Source organism: Aquarana catesbeiana, linkage group LG06 (genome assembly GCF_042186555.1).
Source record: "Aquarana catesbeiana isolate 2022-GZ linkage group LG06, ASM4218655v1, whole genome shotgun sequence".
NCBI classification, from domain to species: Eukaryota; Metazoa; Chordata; class Amphibia; order Anura; family Ranidae; genus Aquarana; species Aquarana catesbeiana.
In genome coordinates, this window is record NC_133329.1 from 87,263,888 (window position 1) to 87,284,879 (window position 20,992).

The 20,992-nt window shown below is 43.7% G+C and overlaps 1 protein-coding gene across 8 annotated transcripts in view; it reads left to right on the forward strand.

Moving 5' to 3' along the window:
* EPN2 (epsin 2) overlaps window positions 1-20,992 on the forward strand; it is a 120,596-nt gene that overhangs the window by 31,020 nt on the left and 68,584 nt on the right. For all 8 annotated transcript variants that reach the window (XM_073636402.1, XM_073636404.1, XM_073636398.1 and 5 more), the window contains exon 2: window positions 13,909-14,717. In XM_073636402.1, the coding sequence (XP_073492503.1) occupies window positions 14,120-14,717 (598 nt within the window). In that variant the 5' untranslated portion in view covers window positions 13,909-14,119. The remainder of the gene's footprint in view (window positions 1-13,908; window positions 14,718-20,992) is intronic.

Consider the following 20,992-nt stretch of genomic DNA (forward strand, 5'->3'; position numbering starts at 1 on the left):
ATATATTTTGGGCATAGCCTGAGAGGGCACCGCAAGGTCGTTTATCCAAGCAGATAGGAAACTAACTGGACAAGATTATAAGTGCTCAAAGACCTGTCCACACAGATTTGTGACCCTGAGATTTCAATCACCTACATTCTTCTATCCCTCTGGGGTCTATATGGTAAGATCTCTGCAGTCAAAGGCTGAGGGGCTCCCTCCATCCATGTTGTATTTGTATTCTTTTTATATGATGAAGAAAGTAAAGGGAAGGGCTGGGACCTCAAAACCTATCTGGGAAAAGTGTCAGGAATTGTGGCAGCTTCTCCTAAAAGGACTGGTACAAAATGTAAAAATTTTCTACGTGTGTCAGTTAAAGGAAAAAAAAAACCCTAAGGCCTCATACACACCGAGCGTTTGCTCCTTTGAATGCCTTTTCTCTTGGCAGAAGAAAATCTGCTTAGAAAATGCAGTAAAAGCCCCGTATTGCACACACATTTATGCATTCTATTGGCCAGAATATTAATATATTCTGTGCATTACCGCACATACGTGCATTTGCACCTGATGATGTTTTAAAAAAAAAAAAATTCTGCCTGTAAATGCACCCATGCATCCCAACTGCACCTTGCGAAATCCTTTTAAAACATTGGCACCCATGAGGAAGAAGTACAATCATTATGATCTGTAATTTTTTGGGTGGAGTTTAGAGGTGATTTGGTTATGTCGTTGCTTCGAGGCCTCTTCATGTTTTGCACTGCACAAGAGGTATATCTGTAACCCATAGCAATGGGATTCCAGCTGTCATTTTTTTGAAGGCCCCAATTAGATGTGGACAGCACACATCCATAGTAACCAGACTCTAGCTTTGATTTTTTTTAAAAGCCCTGATTGGTCGACACAAACAGCACACATCTATAGCAACCAGAGTCCAGCTTTCATTTTTTTAAATGTCTTGACTGGCTGCAATGGACAGGACACATCCATAGCAACCGGTTTCTAGCTGTCATTTTTTTAATGACCTTGACTGGTTGTTGCGGACAACACACATCCATAGCAACCATAGTCCAGCTGTCATTTTTAAAAGGTCCTGATTGGTTGCCGTGGACAGCACACATTCATAGCAAATGGATTCCAGCTGTCAAATTGTTAAGGGTCCTGGCTGGTTGTCGCGCACAACACACAGCAATAGCAACCATGTTCCAGTTGTCATTTTTTAAAGGTCCCGATTGGTTGACATGGATAGCATACACCCATAGCAACTGGATTTCAGCTGCCATTTTTAATGGTCCTGGCTGGTTGTTGCGGATAACACACAGCCATGGCAACCATATTTCAGCTGTCTTTTTCAAAAGGTCCTGATTGGTTGCAATGGACAGCATACACATACATAGCAACTGGATCCTATCTATCATTTTTAGAGGTTTTTTTATTAATTGACAGGGAGAGCACACATTCATAGCAACCGGATTCAAGCTGTCATTTTTAAAAGGTTCATACTGGTTGTCATGGACAGCAAAGAGCCATAGCAACTGCAGTCCAGCTATCATCTTTTAAAGGTCTCGATTGGTTGCAGTGGACAGCACGCATGCATAGCAACTGGATTTCAGCTGTCATTTTTAAAAGGTTCCAATTGGTTGCTGTGGACAGTACACATCCATAGCAACCAGGATCCAGCTGTCATTTGTGTTTGCTGTCCATTGATTGCCATGGACAACACACTCCCTTAGCAACTGGAGTCCAGCTATAATTTTTTTAAAGGTCCCAATTGGTTGACGCTGACAGCACACTTATCCATAACAAACAGATTGCAGCTATCGCTTATCAAAGGTCCCAATGGGTTGTCGGACAGTGCCCAGGCAACTCATGCCTCTGGCAGATATAGGTGGCACAGTTAGGCCTGCAGGGTGACTGAGTGTATTTAGTGGCCCCTCCTGGCTCATTTCACTCCATAACATCCTGACTTTGACTGCCAGTCTGCTGTAGACATTCTCCAGGAATGAATTCCATGTGTCTGGAAGCGGGCCCAAAAAAGTGTGTGGCTCCTCCGCTGACGAAAGCATGTACTCAGGAACCTGCTCCCACTTGCTCTATGACTTAACAAGATGCAGACCTGTGGGATTATGTCCTTATAAAGAGACAGCGACTCGGGCTGTCACTGGGAATTAGCACTTCGGATCACGAAGGCTCGTGTATGTTCAGCAATCATACGCCACTATAAGACATACAGCAACATATGAAGTTGGAAAATGTATACTCTAGGGCCCCTTTCACACGGGCGGCAATACCAGGTGATTTTACCACCCCGGCTGCCCACCTAGGCCTTCCACAACAGCAAGAGCGTGTGGTTCACATGGTGCTGCCATGATGCTTTGCTTCTTGGCTGCGCCAAATTTAAGTCGCCCACTGGGGTCACTGGGCCCGCACTGCAACCGCTATCCAAACGCTTTCTGCGTGATATTTCACACAAATAAAAACATGCATTGTGGAGACAGCAGGATCGTTTCTTGAACGCCCGGAAGCTGCTGCTGAAAAGCGATCCACCGCACGATGGAACACTTTTTCAAAGGGAGGTAGAACCAGCTTCTCATGTGTAAGGGGCCTAACAGAAGAGATTCTATTGCTGCGTCCTTCTTACTTACTGTTCCAATGACAAGGGGGCACTGAGACAGGAAGTGATGAGAAATCGCTCCAGTGGGAACAGAGACAAGAACATTATTTCCTTTTAGCAGAATGGGCCATGAAGTGTGGAGAGAGTGAAAGCGCTACAATTATAGTGCAAGTCTAGTAAGGCCGGGTTCACACCATTGCGAATTGGATGCAGAATCTCCGCATCAGCTTCACACTAGCAGGAGATTTTGACCAGCTCTCTATGAAGCCGGTTCACATATCTCCGCTGTGAATTTGCACGCCGGAGCTGCAGCTTTTTGCGTCTTTTGGTCCGTTTAACCACTTGCTTACTGGGTACTTAAACCCCCCTCCTATCCAGACCAATTTTCAGCTTTCAGCGCTGACGCACTTTGAATGACAATTGCGCGGTCATACAACACTGTACCCAAATGACATTTTTTATCGGTTTTTCCCCACAAATAGAGCTTTCTTTTTGTGGTATTTGATCACCTCTGCGTTTTTTATTTTTTGTTAAAAAAATGTAAAAAGACTGAATTTTTTTTCAAAAAATTATTTTTATTTTTTTATATTTTGTTATAAATAATTTAAAACAGGTAATTTTTCTCCTTCATTGATGTACGCTGATGAGGCGGCACTGATGGGCACTGATAGGCGGCACTGATGGGTGGCAATAATGGGCACTGATCAGTTACAGTGATAGGCAGCACTGCTAGGTGGCACTGATTGGCACTGCTGGTGGGCATTGATAGCTGGCACTTGTGGGCATTGATAGCTGGCACTTGTGGGCATTGATAGGTGCCACTGTGGGCACTGTTAGGTGGCACTGTGGGCACTGTTAGGTGGCACAGATGAGGCAGATGTGCCTCTTCCACTTCGGGACCGATGTCCCTCGCATCTGAGCCAGTGATCGGCTTTTTTTTCTACTCACGCTATCAGCGTGAGTAGAAAAAAAAACGATTACCGATCTTTTGTTTACATCATGTGGTCAGCTATCATTGGCTGACAGCTGATCAAATGGTAAGGGGCCGGTACCGGCCCCTTACTCGGATCGGTGATCACCCGAGTCTCAGTGACTCGGTGATCACAGCGCACCCACAGGTGAGGCCGTCAAATGACGGCCTTCCGGGAATTCGGGTCTGCGCTGTGGCCGTCATTCGCCCATAGCGCGGATGTGAAGTGGTTAAGGTCCGAATTCAGCCAGAAATTCGGGCTGAAATCGGACCTGAAACGGGGACGCACAGGACCCCTGCTGGGAGCCGCATGCGAAGATAGTGTGAACCCAGCCTTAATCTTTAGTTTGCACAATGAGAATCACACAGATGTCTTCAAAATCGCACTGGTATACGGCAACAAGGAACAAAGGCTTAAAGTCGCATCCTTCTTGTTTTGGGTTGAGCAATCTACCAGCACACCTATGTTAGTAGAATTCAAAACAGATAGGGTGGGTTAGGGTTAGAAGCACTGTGAGCTGGTGTCACAGGGACAGGAAGTGAGGGGAAATCACAGACAGCAGTAAAACTGCGACAGATGTTTTAGACCTTCAGCATTATTATTATTATACAGGATTTTATACAATTCAACACACGAGGGAGCAGAGGGCCCTGCTCCTTAGAGCTTACAATCTAGAAGGGAGGGTCAAGTGAAACAAAAAGTAATATAGCTGTGGCTGATGATCAGATGAAGAGAATTAAAATACAGTTGTTAGGTGTGGGTAGGATATGTTTCTCTGAAGAGGAGGGTTTTCAGGGATTGTCTAAAAGCTAATAGAGTAGGAGATAAGTGGACAGATTGGGGTAAGGAGTTCCATAGGATTGGAGAGGCTATGGAAAAGTCCTGGAGGCGAGCATGGGAGGAGGTGATGAGGGAACTAGAGAGCAGGAGGAGAAGAGAATGATTAGGTTGGTATATAGCATGCTATCCAAGGGTTGTCTTAAGATTTAGCGTCTTACCCTCCTTTTTGTGCATCATATTATTTGCTACATAAGATATATTAAAGTAAATCTGTCATGAGAAAAAAAATAGCTGCCTTGGTTTCATGCTGACCCACTGGCTTCAATATAAAGTAGGTGTAAACCTTAACGAAATGACATTTAGGGTGTTATTTAGGAAAGGCAAATCCACTTTGCACTACAAGTGCAAACTACAAGTGCAAAGTGCACTTGAAATTGCACTGAGAGTGCACTTGGAAGTGCAGTCGCTGTAAATCTGAGGGGGAAATGCAAGGGAAATAAAAAACAGCATTTTAGCTTGTACATGATTGGATAATAAAATCAGCAGAGCTTCTCCTCATTTCAGATCTACCCCTCAGATTTACAGCGACTGCACTTCCAAGTGCACTTTCAGTGCCATTTCAAGTGCACTTTGCACTTGTAGTTTGCACTTGTAGTGCAAAGTGGATTTGCCTTTCGTAAATAACCCCCTTAGGTTGCCAAACCACAATTGTCATTTTGTTAAAACAAAAGCACGTTTTGTCATCCTCTGTTGCTCCTCACTACTTCAGGCCTTCTGCAGCCTCTTGCATTCTGTCTACATGTGCTCCAGTGATGGCTACATTGCATTTTGTTAAAAAGGTCACTCACAGTCATCATTGGCAGTCCTTGTGACAGGGGGGTTGATTTACTAAAACTGGAGAGTGCAAAATCTAGTGCAGCTCTGCATAGAAACCAATCAGCTTCCAAGTTTTTTTTTTTGTTCAAAGCTTAATCAAACAAGCTGATTGGCTACCATGCACAGCTGCATCAAACTCTGCACTCTCCAGTTTTAGTAAATCAACCCCCCAGGTGACAACATAGGAACGTAACTGGTAGATAGGGACTGAGTGTTGTCACCTTAAGTACCTAAATAAGGTTCTTCAACACAAGTATTTTAACAAAAGCTGAACATTTTGAAATGCTGAAAGGGTCTTTTAAAATGATACCAACATGTTACAGCTTCTCGGAGGTTTTAGCGGTTGGAATTCCATATACTGTAGTTTAGGAGTCTTTAGTGAGATTTTGGGCGCCTCTGGAAAAGAACAATGTGCACAATCTCTGCAGGGTTTGCACGTCTGCTGTGTGAATCAGGACGCTCTCTCTAATCCAGGAAAGCCCATGAATGTCCCCATTTATAGCGTAGCATGAAGCACTCTCTGTCTTGCTGTCTAACAGCAAAGTTTGTATTCTCTTCCTCCTCCCTGCAATCACAATGCCCGCTTGTCTGCCTTCCCGTCTGACTATGACAGACCAGGACAGATGATACTGTTACATTAATCAGAACACGTGCAGCCCCCCGGGAGATCACCTGGCATGCTGGGACTTGTAGTGGTTTTGTCTGGGAGAACAGTCAGTATTATCATCAGTATAGTACAAGTGTATGTAAACTCTCTTATTTGCTCCCTTTTTGGCCGGTTATACAACCCCTGGCAAAAATGATGGAATCACCAGTCGCTGAGGATGTTCCTTCATTTGCTTATTGTTGTAGAAAAAAAGCAGATCACAGACATGGCCAAAAACTAAAGGCATTTCAAATGGCAACTTTCTGGCTTTAAGAAACACTAAAAGAAATCAAGAAAAATAATTGTGGTGGCCAGTAACAGTTAGATTTATAGAACAAGCACAGGGAATAAATTATGGAATCACTCAAATCTGAATTTTCATTACAAACACTAACACCTGCATCAGATTAAATCTGCTTGTTAGTATGTAGGTAAAAAGGAGTGATCACACCTTGGAGAGCTGTTGCAACAAGTGGACTGACATGAAGCATGGCTCCAACACCAGAGATGTCAATTGAAAAAAAGGAGAGGATTATCAAACTCCTTAAAGAGTAAATCATCACGCAGTGTTGCACAAGATGTTGGTTGTTCACAGTCGGCTGTGTCTAAAACATGGACCAAATACAAACAACATGGGAAGGTGGTTAAAGGCAAGCATACTGGTAGACCAAGGAAGACATCAAAGCGTCAAGACAGAAAACTTAAAGCAATATGCCTTGAAAACAGAAAATGTACAACAAAACAAATGAGGAACAAATGGGAGGAAACTGTAGTCAACATCTGTGACCGAATTGTAAGAAACCGCCTAAAGGAAATGGGATTTACATACAGAAAAGCTAAAAGAAAGCCATCTCTAACACCTAAACACAAAAAAAACAAGGTTACAATGGGCTAAGGAAAGGCAATCGTGGACTGTGGATGATTGGATGAAAAGTTATATTCAGTGATGAATCTGCATTGGGCAAGGTGATGATGCTGGAACTTTTGTTTGGTGCCGTTCCAATGAGATTTATGCAGACGACTGAAGAAAACACACACAAATTTACATTGAAATTTTGGACACTTATCCCATCTATTGAAAGGATGTTTGGGGATGATGAAATCATTTATCAAGATGATAATGCATCTTGCCATAGAGCAAAAACTGTGAAAAAATTCCTTGAAGAAAGACACAAAAGGTCAATGTCATGGCCTGCAAACAGTCCGGATCGCAATCCAATTGAAAATCTGTGGTGGAAGTTAAAGAAAATGGTCCATGACAAGGCTCCAACCTGCAAAGATGATTTGGCAACAGCAATCAGAGAAGGCTGGAGCCAGATTGATGAAGAGTACTGTTTATCACTCATTAAGTCAATGCCTCAGAGACTGCAAGCAGTTATAAAAGCCAGAGGTGGCTCAACAAAGTACTAGTGATGTGTTGGGAGTGTTATTTTGTTTGTTTTTCATGATTCCATAATTTTTTCCTCAGAATTGAGTGATTCCATAATTTATTCCCTGTGCTTGTTCTATAAGTCTAACTGTTACTGGCCACCACAATTATTTTTCTTGATTTCTTTTAGTGTTTCTTAAAGCCAGAAAGCTTTTTTTCTACAACAATAAACTGAAGGAACATCCTCAGGGACTGGTGATTCCATAATTTTTGCCAGGGGTTGTATATTGAAAGCTTTTCCTTGTATCAGTTTGATACGTGGAAAAATAAATAAATCATTGATTGTGTCAATCCAGTGCACTCTGCGGTGTCATCTGAAGCATTGTTATCAGCCCTGCTCAGTTCTCCTCTGTGAACTACAGAACACCCCCTCCTCATGTTATGAAGCTGGAAAGGGGATGGTGTTTTGTAGGCCCCTTTCACAGTGACAGTTTTTCAGGCAGACCCGATCAGATCATCTGATCCTGTCTGCTAAAAACAGATGGATGGGGATTGGACATCAATAGGAGTGCCTACACGGTAATGCATGGAACACCTGTGTATCCCTGTGTGGGTAAACACGGCTTTGCATGGGGACGTGCTGTAGTACGCCCTGTGTGAGCGAGGCCTTAGGACAGATAAATTGTAATATATTAAAGGAGAAGCTCGTCTGGCTGCACTTCTCCTGTGGATAACAGAAGTGCAATTCATTCTGAGGGAGAGGGCAGAGCAGAAAGCGGTGACTGACAGTGACCAGCTCTCTACTCGGGGAGCTGTGAGAACCAAGCGATCAGTGGTGTTTGATAGCTCAGTTCTCAGTCTTAGAGGCGCCGGGAGACAGATGCAGCATCCACTTGAGTAAGTACAGTGCCTCCGGAAAGTATTCACAGCGCTTTACTTTTTCCACATTTTGTTACATTATAACCCTATTCCAAAATGGATTAAATTCATTATTTTCCTCAAAATTCTACAAACTATACCCATAATGACAACATGAAAGAAGTTTGTTTGACATCTTTGCAAATTTATTACAAATTAAAAAATGAAAAAAATTCCATGTACATAAGTTTTCACAGCCTTTGCTCAATACTTTGTTGAAGCACCTTTGGCACCAATTGTAGCCTTTTTGAGTATGATGCTACAAGCTTGGCACACCTATTTTTGGGCAGTTTCTCCCTTTCTTCTTTGCAGGACCTCTCAAGATCCATCAGGTTGGATGGGGAGCGCCAGTGCGCAGCCATTTTCATATCTGTTGTAAAAATATCTAAAGAAAGATTAGTGGAGCATGGGCATCCGCACTGGTTGGGGGGGGGGGGGTCATTTTAAGGTCACCCATGCTCCGCCCCTTTTTGACAATGTCATGAAGGGGAGGGGCTTAGTCATTATCACATAAAGCGGAGGCATGAAAAAGTTTGAGAAACCTGATGCAAAAGCTTAATAGAAGGATCAAGCTTCCCCCCATATAGATCTTGCTTTAGAGCAGGCCAGGGCAGGTCCCACATAGATCCCCCTTTGGAGCAGGCCAGGGCGGGTCCCCCATAGATCCCCTTTAGAGCAGGCCAGAGCAGGTCCCCCATAGATCCCCCTTTAGAGCAGGCCAGGCCACTGTCCCCCATATAGATCCCCCTTTAGAGCAGGCCAGGCCAGGGTAGGTCCCCCATATAATAGATCCTCCTTTACTTAGTCTTCTTACTCTTACCTTTTTTTCACCTGTATATAGAATAGAATCCCCAAGACAGTCCCCACAGATCACTCCGCATGCAGGCAGGACTCCAACCTCACTCCACTTGAGTGTGCGTCTCTGGCCCGCACCGGCCAGATCTACAGCTCTCTCTACACAGTACACAGAAGAGACTGGAGCTGAGCCGAGGCTCGAGCCATCGCATCGGGGGGTGAAGGAGGGACTGTCAGAGAGCAGCAAACTCAGAAAAGTCAGCGGCGGCACCCGTGGCGGACCCTGCAAGGACAGCTCATGGACACCTTGCCGATCCCTGATTTCATCCCCCATGTGTATTGACCATGCACCTGAGCTCAATTTTGAGTACCATGGCAAAGGCTGTGAATACATTTTTTAAAAAATAAATATGAAAAGATTTTACACTAATTTCTTTCACATTGTCATTATGGGGTATTGTTTGTAGAATTTTGAGGAAAATAATGAATTTAATCCATTTTGGAATAAGCCTGTAACATAACGAAATGTGGAAAAAGTGAAGCGCTTTGAATACTTTCCAGATACACTGTCTGATTCTTAAATAAAACGAAAACCCATACTACTCTTTTAAGCTAAAATTCTATTCTCGTCTTATCATCTGTGTCTCCCAATTTCCCATCCCTAAGTTAAACAAGAAAAATATGAAGAATCATTATCACATGTGCCCGTTATCTAGGGCGCTCTGCATGGACAAACAGCCTGCATAGAATCACCCACTCCTCCAGACTGACACCCACTCATCAAAGCATTTTGATATTTGCAGAACTCCTTCCGAGTGCCAGCCAACTGATTGCACCAGGGCTCTTGAGAGGACTACTGAGGCAGGGTGCTGTGATGTTTAAAGGGAGCTATGCGCAGCATACCTGCCAGCCCTTCCCACCAGCCATGAGCTGCCTGCATTGCATAGAGAAGCACTTAAACTTAGTAATGACATCACTGGGTATGATATAAGGTATGCAATGAAAACGGAAAGGTTTTCCTAAAAATAAAGTTTAATCAGCTTGTTGAGAAGAAGGCAGGGAGGAACCAGGAAAGCAAAATATTAACAGATTAAACTTCAAATTCCTGTACAGGGATTGTGTAGCAATCTGCCATGGCACAAAATCAGGTTGCTTCTTTCAGATTGATATGACTATGGAAGAGTGGTAACCTTCCCAGTTTTTCTGATCTGCAGCTGGGCACAAACTTGCCATGCAGCCAGACCTAAAAGTGGCAAAGCCCCGCACAATGGCTCTCATGCCCTTATCTTAGGTTTCACGTTCTCTTCCGGAACACGTCGTCGTTGTGTTTATTTATTCGGTTATTGTTCACAGTGACAGGAAGTACCTGAACCTGTGACGGCTGGTTGTTACAAAGACACAGGATCTTAACATGGGGCTGGGAAACAATGTGTAGTGGGCTGAAACCAGCTCAGGAAACCCAAATGCAAAGGCAGACATTAGAAAGGCTTTCTTTGGATAGTGCAGCTCTGGGCTCTCTATGAACGCTATTTTATTTTGGATTGTTGGATTATACTGTAGGTAGAGCCTGCTGGACTGAGTAAGCCCCTGGGTTTTCATTTGTCTTGGATTTTCTTTTATAGTGGGATCTCCCTGCCATGACTCTGCCCCGTCCTCCTGGGAGGTTTAGTGTGTTTCTGCACACTCTTCTGCATTCGAGCTCCTCCTCTGACATTCTCCGTAATATCAATACAAAGTCCAGCAGGGTAAGCGGAAAGGCCTCATAATGGGCACAGCATGCGTGCAGACCCAACAGCTTACCAATAGAATCCTGAAATATAAAAGAAACTGAAAAGCTGGTCATACATGAGCCAAAATTCAGCCGGTTCAGCAGAGACCAACCAAATATCGATCTAACCATATGTGGCTACTGGGGTTGCACAGAAGCCAACAATGAATACAGTACAGTTTCCTCACATGGTGGTTAGTGAAATAATGCCTACTTACATTGATAGTCAGTGAAAAAGTACCCCTTTCCACTGGTGGTCAATGGATAAGGATCCCCTTACATTGTTGGTGGGTGGAGAAAGACTCCCTTACATTGGTAGTCAGTGGAGTAGGACTCTATTATATAGTTGGTCAGTGGAGTAGGATTCTATTACATTGGTACTCAATGGAGAAGGACTCCCTTACATTGCTGGTGGGTGGAGAAAGACCCCGTTACATTGGTGGTGAAGGACTCCATTACATTGGTTGTTGGTGGAGTAGGACTCTATTATATTGGTGGTCAGTGGAGTAAGATTCTATTGCATTGGTGGTCAGTGGAGTTGGGCCTCTTTACACTATTATGCCCTGTACACACGGTCGGATTTTCCGACAGAAAATGTGTGAAAGGACCTTGTTGTGGGAAATTCCGACCGTGTGTAGGCTCCATCACACATTTTCCATCGGATTTTCCGACACACAAAGTTTGAGAGCAGGCTATGAAATTTTCCGACAACAAAATCCGTTGTCGGAATTTCCGATCATGTGTACACAAATCCGACGCACAAAGTGCCACGCATGCTCAGAATAAATAGATGAAAGATATTGGCTACTGCCCCGTTTATAGTCCCGACGTACGTGTTTTACGTCACCGCGTTCAGAATGATCGGATTTTCCGACAACTTTGTGTGACCGTGTGTATACAAGGCAAGTTTGAGCCAACATCCGTCGGAAAAAATCCTAGGATTTTGTTGTCGGAATGTCCGATCAATGTCCGACCGTGTGTACGGGGCATTAGTCAGTGAAGAAGGACCCCATTACATTGCTGGTGGGTGGAGAAAGACCCTGTTACGTTGGTGGTGAAGGACCCCATTACATTGGTGGTTGGTGGAGTAGGACTCTATTATATTGGTGGTCAGTGAAGTAAGATTCTATTGCATTGGTGGTCAGTAGAGTTGGGCCTCTTTACACTGTTAGTCAGTGTACAAGGACCCCATTACATTGCTGGTGGGTGGAGAAAGACCCTGTTACGTTGGTGGTTGGCGAAGAAGGATCCCCTTACATTTGTAGTCAGTGGAGTAGGACTCTATTATATTGGTAATCACTGGAATAGGATTCAATTATATTGGTGGTCGGTGGAGTAGGGCTTCTTTACACTGGTAATCATTGGAGTAGGATTCTATTACTTGGTGGTCAGTGTAAAGTATGCCCCCCTTACAGATGGCGTAAAAGCTAATTGGTGTAATTGGCTACTTATCTAAGAGGTTGAAGTTGCTCAGTGCTCACAGAACCCCTAGCAACCTCTGGAGTAACCCTAGTAGAGAAAGGCTGCTATGGGGAAATAACGTTAGTCCTCCCCTATGGTGTGTAGATTATGGGATCCGTAAGCAGTGGGCCCCTGGCTCATATGATGTATTGGCCAGTAAGTGCGCTTGCCTTGGACAGAGGTGAGTAGGCAAGTTTTATCCACAAGGATAGGGCTTATCCATCAAGTCAAGGCCTTATTAAAATAATAGTTAAGGTTTGCACAGAAGAGGCTTTCATGACTAATAGCAGGTTACTGGTAACATAGATATGTTTAACCCCCCTGGCGGTATTCCCGAGTCTGGCTCGGGGTGGATTTTCAATACCAAAAGCGGTATCCCTGAGCCAGACTCGGTATCGCATCACAGGATCCATGTAGAGGATACTTACCTTGTCCCCTGGATCCTGCGATGTCTCCCCGCTGTGATCGGCGAGCCGCTGTGTCTCGCTCGATTTACAGTGCCGAGCTCCATCTCCTGCGTTGGCGCCAAATTCAAAAAGTGAAACACACAGTACAGATACAGTATACTGTAATCTTATAGATTACAGTACTGTATCAAATAATTACACATCCCCTTTGTCCCTAGTGGTCTGCCCAGTGTCCTGCATGCAGTTTTATATTATAAAAACTGTTCTTTCTGCCTGGAAACTGGAGATTGTCCATAGCAACCAAAACTGTCCTTTTACATCAAAAGTGGCTTTAGACCAGCTAGAAAACAGCGATAATAAATTAGAATCACTCGCAGAATTGAGTAATAGTGATTTGTGGGGAAATCCGTCACCAAACACTAAAAGTAACGAAAACGACAATTCTGCAACTGAGCAAATTTCAGTGTTTTTGATTTGATTACATTATTGAATAATTTTTATTATTATATTATTATTTGGTATAATTATTTATAGTTGTTTACTATATTATAATTTTTTATTTCGTTTTTCAAACTTTATCATACCTGGGATGTCTACTAGACTCTTGTTTGGACAGATTTAAGTGAATTATTCCTAAGAATTACAGGCCTATAATATAAAACGCCAAATTTCTGTGCAAAATAATTGTACCACTTTCAGCACCTAAAATCTGAAATAATCATACCGCCAGGGAGGGTAATACCAAAACTTCAAAATTGTGTTGCTTTTGTCCCCACAGAGGGGATTTCCTCTCACTCCATGCCCTACAGCAGGGGTGTCAAACTCAATTTCGTCAAGGGCTGCATCAGCAGTATGGTTGCCTTCAAAGGGTCGGTTGTACCTGGGGTGCGCTACGTACAGAGCGCAGGGTTCAGGATTACGCTCCGTATAGAGTGCAAAGTTCAGAAGTGCACTGCATAAAGCATGCAGGGGTGCACTATGTACTGAGTGCAGTTTATGTGTACAGAGTGCAAGGTTAAGGGGTGTGCTACATATAGATTGCAGGGTTCTGGAGTGCATTAAATACAGAGTGCAGGGGTGCGCTATGTACAGAATGCAGTGTTTAGGAGTACGTTACATGCAGATTTCAGGGATGTGCTGTGTATAGAGTGCAGGGTTTAGGGGTGTGCAACCTCAACCCCAGTGGCAACTAGCAAAATCTGAAAAATTTGGCTGGGACAGAAGGGCAATGAGGATTTTGTATGCTGGATGTGTCATTTTAATATTTTTCTGTGGGGGGAAAAAAAACACTACCTCTACTGACCCCTTCTTTTTTTTTTCTTTTTAGCTCACAGGGTCTCAAAATGTACGAGGGTTGAGGAGATGCTTTTACCGAAAATTGGATCACGCTCCTTCTCGTGTGTGGACGATTCATTTCACAAAGGGTTTACTACTCTACCTTTGAACGCGAGGACATTTCGGCCGTGGATTTTCAAGGCTGTTTTATGATTTAGATTTTTTACTGTGGATTTTTAAAAACATTTTTAAACCATACAAAAATGACCACCTCATCTATTCGGAGGCAGATGAAAAACATTGTAAATAATTATTCAGAAGCTGAGATTAAAGTCAGGGAAGCCACCTCCAACGATCCATGGGGTCCTTCTAGCTCCCTTATGACAGAAATCGCTGACTTGACTTACAACGTGGTGGCTTTTTCCGAAATCATGAGCATGATCTGGAAGAGACTCAATGACCATGGGAAGAACTGGAGGCATGTTTACAAAGCTTTGACCTTGTTGGACTATCTCATCAAGACTGGCTCTGAGAGGGTGTCCCACCAGTGCAAGGAGAACATCTTCGCCATACAGACTCTAAAGGACTTCCAGTACATCGACCGGGACGGCAAAGACCAGGGGATTAACGTACGGGAAAAGTCTAAACAATTGGTGAGCCTTTTGAAGGATGATGAGAGGTTGAAAGGCGAGAGGGCCCAGGCACTTAAGACCAAAGAGCGTATGGCACAGGTGGCCACCGGGGTGGGGAGCAACAATCAGATCAGCTTTGGCCGAGGATCTAGTCAACCTAACCTGTCTACAAGTTACTCAGAGCAGGACTACGGAAAGTCAGGTGGATCTCCAGCGTCATATCATGGATGTAAGTAGATGTCAATATCTAACTATGGAGAAGATGGGTTAACCACAAACTCCTGTAGTTTGTTCAAAAAAGCCTAACTCTAGCGAAAACATTGTATTATGTTTAGGATAGAGCAGGGGATGGTTAAAGTCAGCTCTGCAATGGGAAATCTATAAGATGGGAACACTGACAAAACCATATTTTTTGTAAATTAGGAAAGGGTTAGAATTTGACAATATTTTTATTGCGGTCTGTCCCTTTCTGTTCTGGTGACAACCTCTCCTCCAATTTGTTGCCCTGTTGTCACGGGAACAGAAAGTGAGGGAAGATCTCTCTAGTGAGGTGGTCAGTGGAGAAGTGACCCCTACATTGATGATCAATGGAGAAGTGGCCCCTTATATTGGTGGTCAGTGGAGAAGTTACCCCTTACATTGGTGGCCAGTAAAGAAATGAACTCTCACAATCGTTATTGGAGAAGTCACCCCCTATAACGGTGGTCAGTGGAGAATGGACCCCTATCATTGTTGGTCAACAGAAATTGAGCCCCACCATGACTAATCCCCGTGGGGTGAAACACGTTGGGGGGGCTTAGATGGAACTATGCTGAAGCTGCTGTTACTTGTGTGATGGACAGGCTTGCACAGTGTACAGCGTCCTGGGATATTTTTTCTGCCTACGGTATAGGGTTAGGATGGACCCATAGCTGGATCCATCAGACACAGCCGCAGAAGCCTGAGCGGAGACCTGAAGCTTTAAATTGGTGGTCACTGAAGGTAGCAGATCAATTCCCCATTGCTCACTGCTAAAGGAGCCCTCAATAAACACAGAAGGGACCCTTTTTGAGAAAGGCTTGTATAGAGTATCATTTGGGTGACAGTTTTAAGTCAGCAGTCTCAGGGCTTTTAGAGGTCTACACAAGGGAGACTTTGAGATAAACAACATGCATAAAATATGTGTAATTGTAGTTGGAATGACTGGGTCTGACAACAGGGTCTCTTTAAAAAGTCAGTTCACCCAAAGCTGATATTTTTTATACTAGGCTGGGATGGGCTAAATCCTTCACTGTGATGTCTCTTGAGTACTCATGAACATATCTCTGTTGATCCTTCCGGAACTTTAGTGGGCTGCTAATTTCCTATGTTCTGTTTCTCCTGTAATCTGAGAAAGAGAAAGAAGGTGTGTTGTGTAGTCCTATCTAAGGGTGACAATGTTGCTCCTAAACAGATACAGTACAGTGATTGAGGGTTGTCCCCCTAGCAAAGGAAGTGTGTTACAAAGATTCGAATGGAAAAAAATGAACTGAAAGCTAATGCAGTCACCATATCTAAGGCCTGGTAAACTGCAATATAATACATTTTTTGTTCTTGGGTTTACATTGACTTTAATCCCTGTTGTGATTCCACTCTACTCTTGAACACACTGTGGGAATATTGAGCTTGCCAGGTACACAGCGTCTCTGAAAGTGTTATTTTTAGACAGATGTCACAAGTTCCTACGTGTCCTAAGTTGTGTTTTTTTAGAAGCAGCCACTTATCTTTCAAGTCAATCTAACATACGGTACCGCCTTGGTCTCATCACTCCGCATTGTTCTGTGATAAACATATGTCCAACGTTGTCAGCAAAGGGATCTTTTTATTGTTTTTTTAGGGATTTTATAGGATTTATTTTATTATTGAAAAGCTTGGACTTTGGTACAAAATGTATTGTACATAATCTGGACGTATTTACTAAAAGACTGAAGATGCACTTTAAGCTTATGGGATTTATTGGCCCTTACTTTTAAAATATTTATTATGCTTCGTATAGTGTTTATGCAGAAAAGTGCTAAAATGTTATTATTAGTTTTACTGCTGCTCTATGTCCAAATATTAGAGCAGAGTAATGCCCTTTTTATATTGTTTTACCACTACTATACCAAAGGAACAACTCACTGATCTTAATGCTATCTCTCACACACCAGCAGTAAATCAGTATTGATAATGTTTTGGTGATATTTAGGCCTTGTTCCACTGTAATCCACTATCCAAATAATGTGCCATACAAAGACGTTCAGCTCGTCATGATTAAGCCCTGTTCTGGGTGAAACATGTTGGAGGCATGGCTTTGGGTGGGATTGAGCAGTATGCTGAACATCCTGAGTGTGTGGCCCATTACTTGAATGGTAGATTACAGTGGAGCAAGAGCAGACTCTGGGGTCTTAGCACCCGGCTGATTGCAGAGAATCGAGGAGGACACAGGCTGGTCTGGGAGTGGTGAAGGGGTTTGGGTTCATCGGACATTTAGGCCTCCTTCACATGGGCGATTAGGGATGGTGGCAAGAATCAGCAGACTCCTGCAGCCAGAATCACAGGTTTTTACATTTAGCTGCGGCGGATCTTTCTGTGTGAATGAATGACAGGATGACAGTGGCTGTGGCTGCCTGCTGGTTAAATTCACATTCAGCCGTTACCTGCAGTTAGGGACAGATGTTTGCCACTTCACACAGAAAGAGGAGTCCAGACTTAGACATCCATCCCTAAATGTAGGTAACCGTTCCATGTGCGGTTACAAGCGAAAAGAGATTGCTCCTCCCAGCCTGTCATTGTTTTGTAGAGAATGAGTGCCCACTGCTGTTCACATACCCATCATCCCAGCCCCAAAAATCTGTTGATTATTGCTGCTTGAATCAGTTGTACGCCCCTAATCGCTCCTGTGAAGGTGGCCTTAGGCTCCATTTATATTTTTGTGTTGTTAGGCTTGTATCAAGTTATGATAATGCATGCCAAAGCAATGTTGTGCCATTGAGTTTGAATTACACCCCAGTGCACTAAGCAACAACATGCTTTCCAGTGTGTTGTATTACAAAAATTGCGACACATCTGATTTTCTGGATGTTTGGTGCGTTGGCAGTCCATTGAGCTTTACTAAAGGTCTTGGTTTTCTGACTTGCACAAGTGAGCGACACTGATCCCCCCCCCCCCCCCCCCAACTCTCCTGCAGCCCAGCTTTGGCTTCCACAACAAATAATATCATGTTGTTTGAACTTGTCCTCACCACCCAATGCTTTCATCCAATCAGAATCTACGAGTTCACAATAGATGACAACGTCTGACATCCCAGGTGGTGGAGGTGGGTTGTGGAAAACATGGCAGGCCTTGAGCCCTGAGTTCAAACATTGGCGGCACCCAGGGAAGGATTGGTTGGATAGAAATGTAGACAACTGAAACCTTGGCAAAGAAAAATAAATGATATCTTCATGGAAACATATTTAGTGAAATGTAAAGTTGACTGTCTATTTTACAATGAACAAAATCTTGAGTTCCCCTTAAGGCTCCGTTTACACCAGCGATTTGTGCAAATTGCAGTGTCAGGAATCTTCTGATTCCTGCTGCTGCTGTGATGGGCTAGGTGTGCCCGCTGACCCAGTTCACTATAATGGCGGGTCACCAGCAGCCGTCTGCCCAGCCAGCGAGTACCTGCAGTGAGCACTGCTGGATGACTGTGCGTGTCCAGCAATAGCTGGCTGTGCTGATAGCTGCGAATAGCTTCAGCTGCCAGCAAGTGGTCATCATACTGAATGGGGCTGGCGGGCACACCTAGCTCATCACAGCAGCAGCAGGAATCAGAAGATTCCTGATGCTGAAATTTGCACCAATCACCTAAATCGCTGGTGTGAATGTAAACTAAAAGTAGCAGTACCATCCTACAAAAAGTTAATTTCATCTTAAAACTTATTGCAAAATTGAAGTTCGAGGCAGCTGAATTTATCCAAAACAGTCAAGCCTCAGCGCTCACTCCGTCTCACATCCAACTGTACAACAGTAGTATCTCAGGCAATGCTGCTCTCTCTAAGTGGGGAAATTCAATAAGAAAATAAAGGGGGACTCAGACGCCTAGTGCATTATCTTAATCACCGTAGAACTTATTAAGAAGCCAAAGGTATGCGCACAGACTTCAGGACATCACAGGGCTCCGAAGAAGGGAGCCTGACTCCCGAGACGCGTCATAAAGATCTGGGATCCACCATGTTAGAGTTGTGATTTTAAATGTTTGTGATGTCCTCAAGTTTGTGAGTATGCTTTTGGCTTCTTTATAAATTCTATGGTAATTAAGGTTTGCGCCCTCCTTTATTTTCTTGCAGCTGAATTTATGTACAAATCTCATCCTCTCACCAGGCCTCCCTATTGGACCATCCTTGGTGGGGGAAGGGTAGCCTCAACGACCAACAGACTGCTCCGAGAAGAGACAATAAAGGCAATTAATGGCTTTTGACTCATCACTGTGCTGCTGCTGCTCCTAAATCATCCAATAAGCAGACAGGAGGCGTGTCCTGACCCAGTGCTCAGGAATGAGCTGTGCTGCTGCAGCACTATATTACGTCATAGACCTGACTGTAGTGTCTTGGAATCCTACCTGGATCATAAGACTGGCTAAACAGTATTACAAATGCTTTGATTGCAAAAACAGTTCATAAATACATATTTCAGCGGTGTATTTAACTGCTTCCCCAGAGTTTAGCTATGAATCTAGGTCTGTTTTCAAAGTTTCAGGAGGGGCACATAAAACAGATCAAAGCTATCGGAGGGCGGCACCATCCCTCTAATGAAACGAAAGTCAGCAAATGAACAGCTGCTCTTCTTCCTTATCTGTAGCATAGACACTCATCTAATCTCTCGATTCTATACATGCGGTGTGACAATGCGCAAGTCCCGAGCTCCACCCTCCGTCATTATCACCCCCGGCTAATCCAATTTAGCCGTCTTTTGAAATGGAGAATGGCGTTCTGCCTGCTGACTTTCAAAATCCAAACTAATTATCCCTTGAAGTCTGCGGAGTGTTAAAAGCTTAGTTGATTTTTTTTTGTTTTGCATGGCTTGAAGGACAGGAACAAAATGCCTTGTATTTGCAGATGGCGATGCAGTTCTGATTGCATTCCTGTGATTCCATTCATTTGCAACAGAAAGCTACCCATTTGCATCTTTGTTGCAAATTGGATGTGTTCAGAGTGAAAGGATATCAGTGCAATTTACAATTGTTTTCTCCTGATCGTCAAGTCAACCTGTGCTTTACCAATGCAAGACAAAGCAACAGGTTTAAACGGGAACTTTAGATATACTTTTTTTAATTGCTGGGAAGTAGAGTATTGTCTAGCACAGTGGTCTCCAAACTGCGGCCTGGGGGCTGAATGTGGCCCTTTGTTTGCCTATATCCAGGCCTTGGGGCAGTATTTTATTCACTGACACCAACGAAGGGGCACAGTTCCTTCCAATGACACCAACAATGGGGCCCCGATGATACCAATGATGGGGGAACATTCCTTCCAATGACACCAACAATGAGGCCTAATGACACCAGTGATGGGGGACCATTCCTCCCAATGACACCAATGATGGAGCACAGTTCCTCCCAATGATACCAAAGATCAACCACTATTCCTCCCAATGACACCAATGATGGGACACAGCTTCTCACAATGACACCAAAGATCAGGCACTATTCTTCCCAATGACACCTAATGACACCAGTGATGGGGGACCATTCCTCCGAATGACACCAATGATAGAGCACAGTTCCTCCCAATGACACCAAAGACCAGGTACTATTTCTCCCAATGACACCAACGATGGGGCACAGTTCCCCTCAATGACCTCAACAATGGGGCACTATTGCTCTCACTGACACCAAAAATTGGGCATTGTTTACTCCAACTGATGCCAAGACAATTTCTACTCATGAGCCACAGTCCGGCCCCCCGAAAGTCTGAAGGACAGTAAACTGGCCCTTTGTTTAGAAAGTTTTGAAGGCTTGGATCATACCTGTCAGGCTGTGGTTTGTATGGAGGCTGCCTCTTATCTGCCATTCTTTTTAGCCAGTCTTGTGATCCAACGCCCCTGCTGTGTATAGCCAGGTTGGTGACCTCACTTTACAGAGAGAAAATACAGATGTTGGTCTTTTTGGCAGGTGATAATTTGTCAGCAAATATACAGTGAATCTTGGGTAACACTTGATCCTTTATGTATGAGTAGACCTGTCTGACGCATGATTTTAAAAATGTCAAAAAAAAACATGGAGTTGAATACTGGATATCTACCTCTTGGTACATTTGATCAAATAATGTGGTGTTGCCTCTAGCAGCTTGCATTTTCACACCTGCTTTTAAAAATGGCCAGTCTTATCTGGTCACTATAGGCAGCTCACAATCTCACTTTTGCACTAGTATTGATAGGTGAGCACCATGGTGTTGGCCTATAATTGAAGCACTTTGGTTTGTGTAGACATGGATGTATGGCATACGGGTTATTAATATTATAATAACA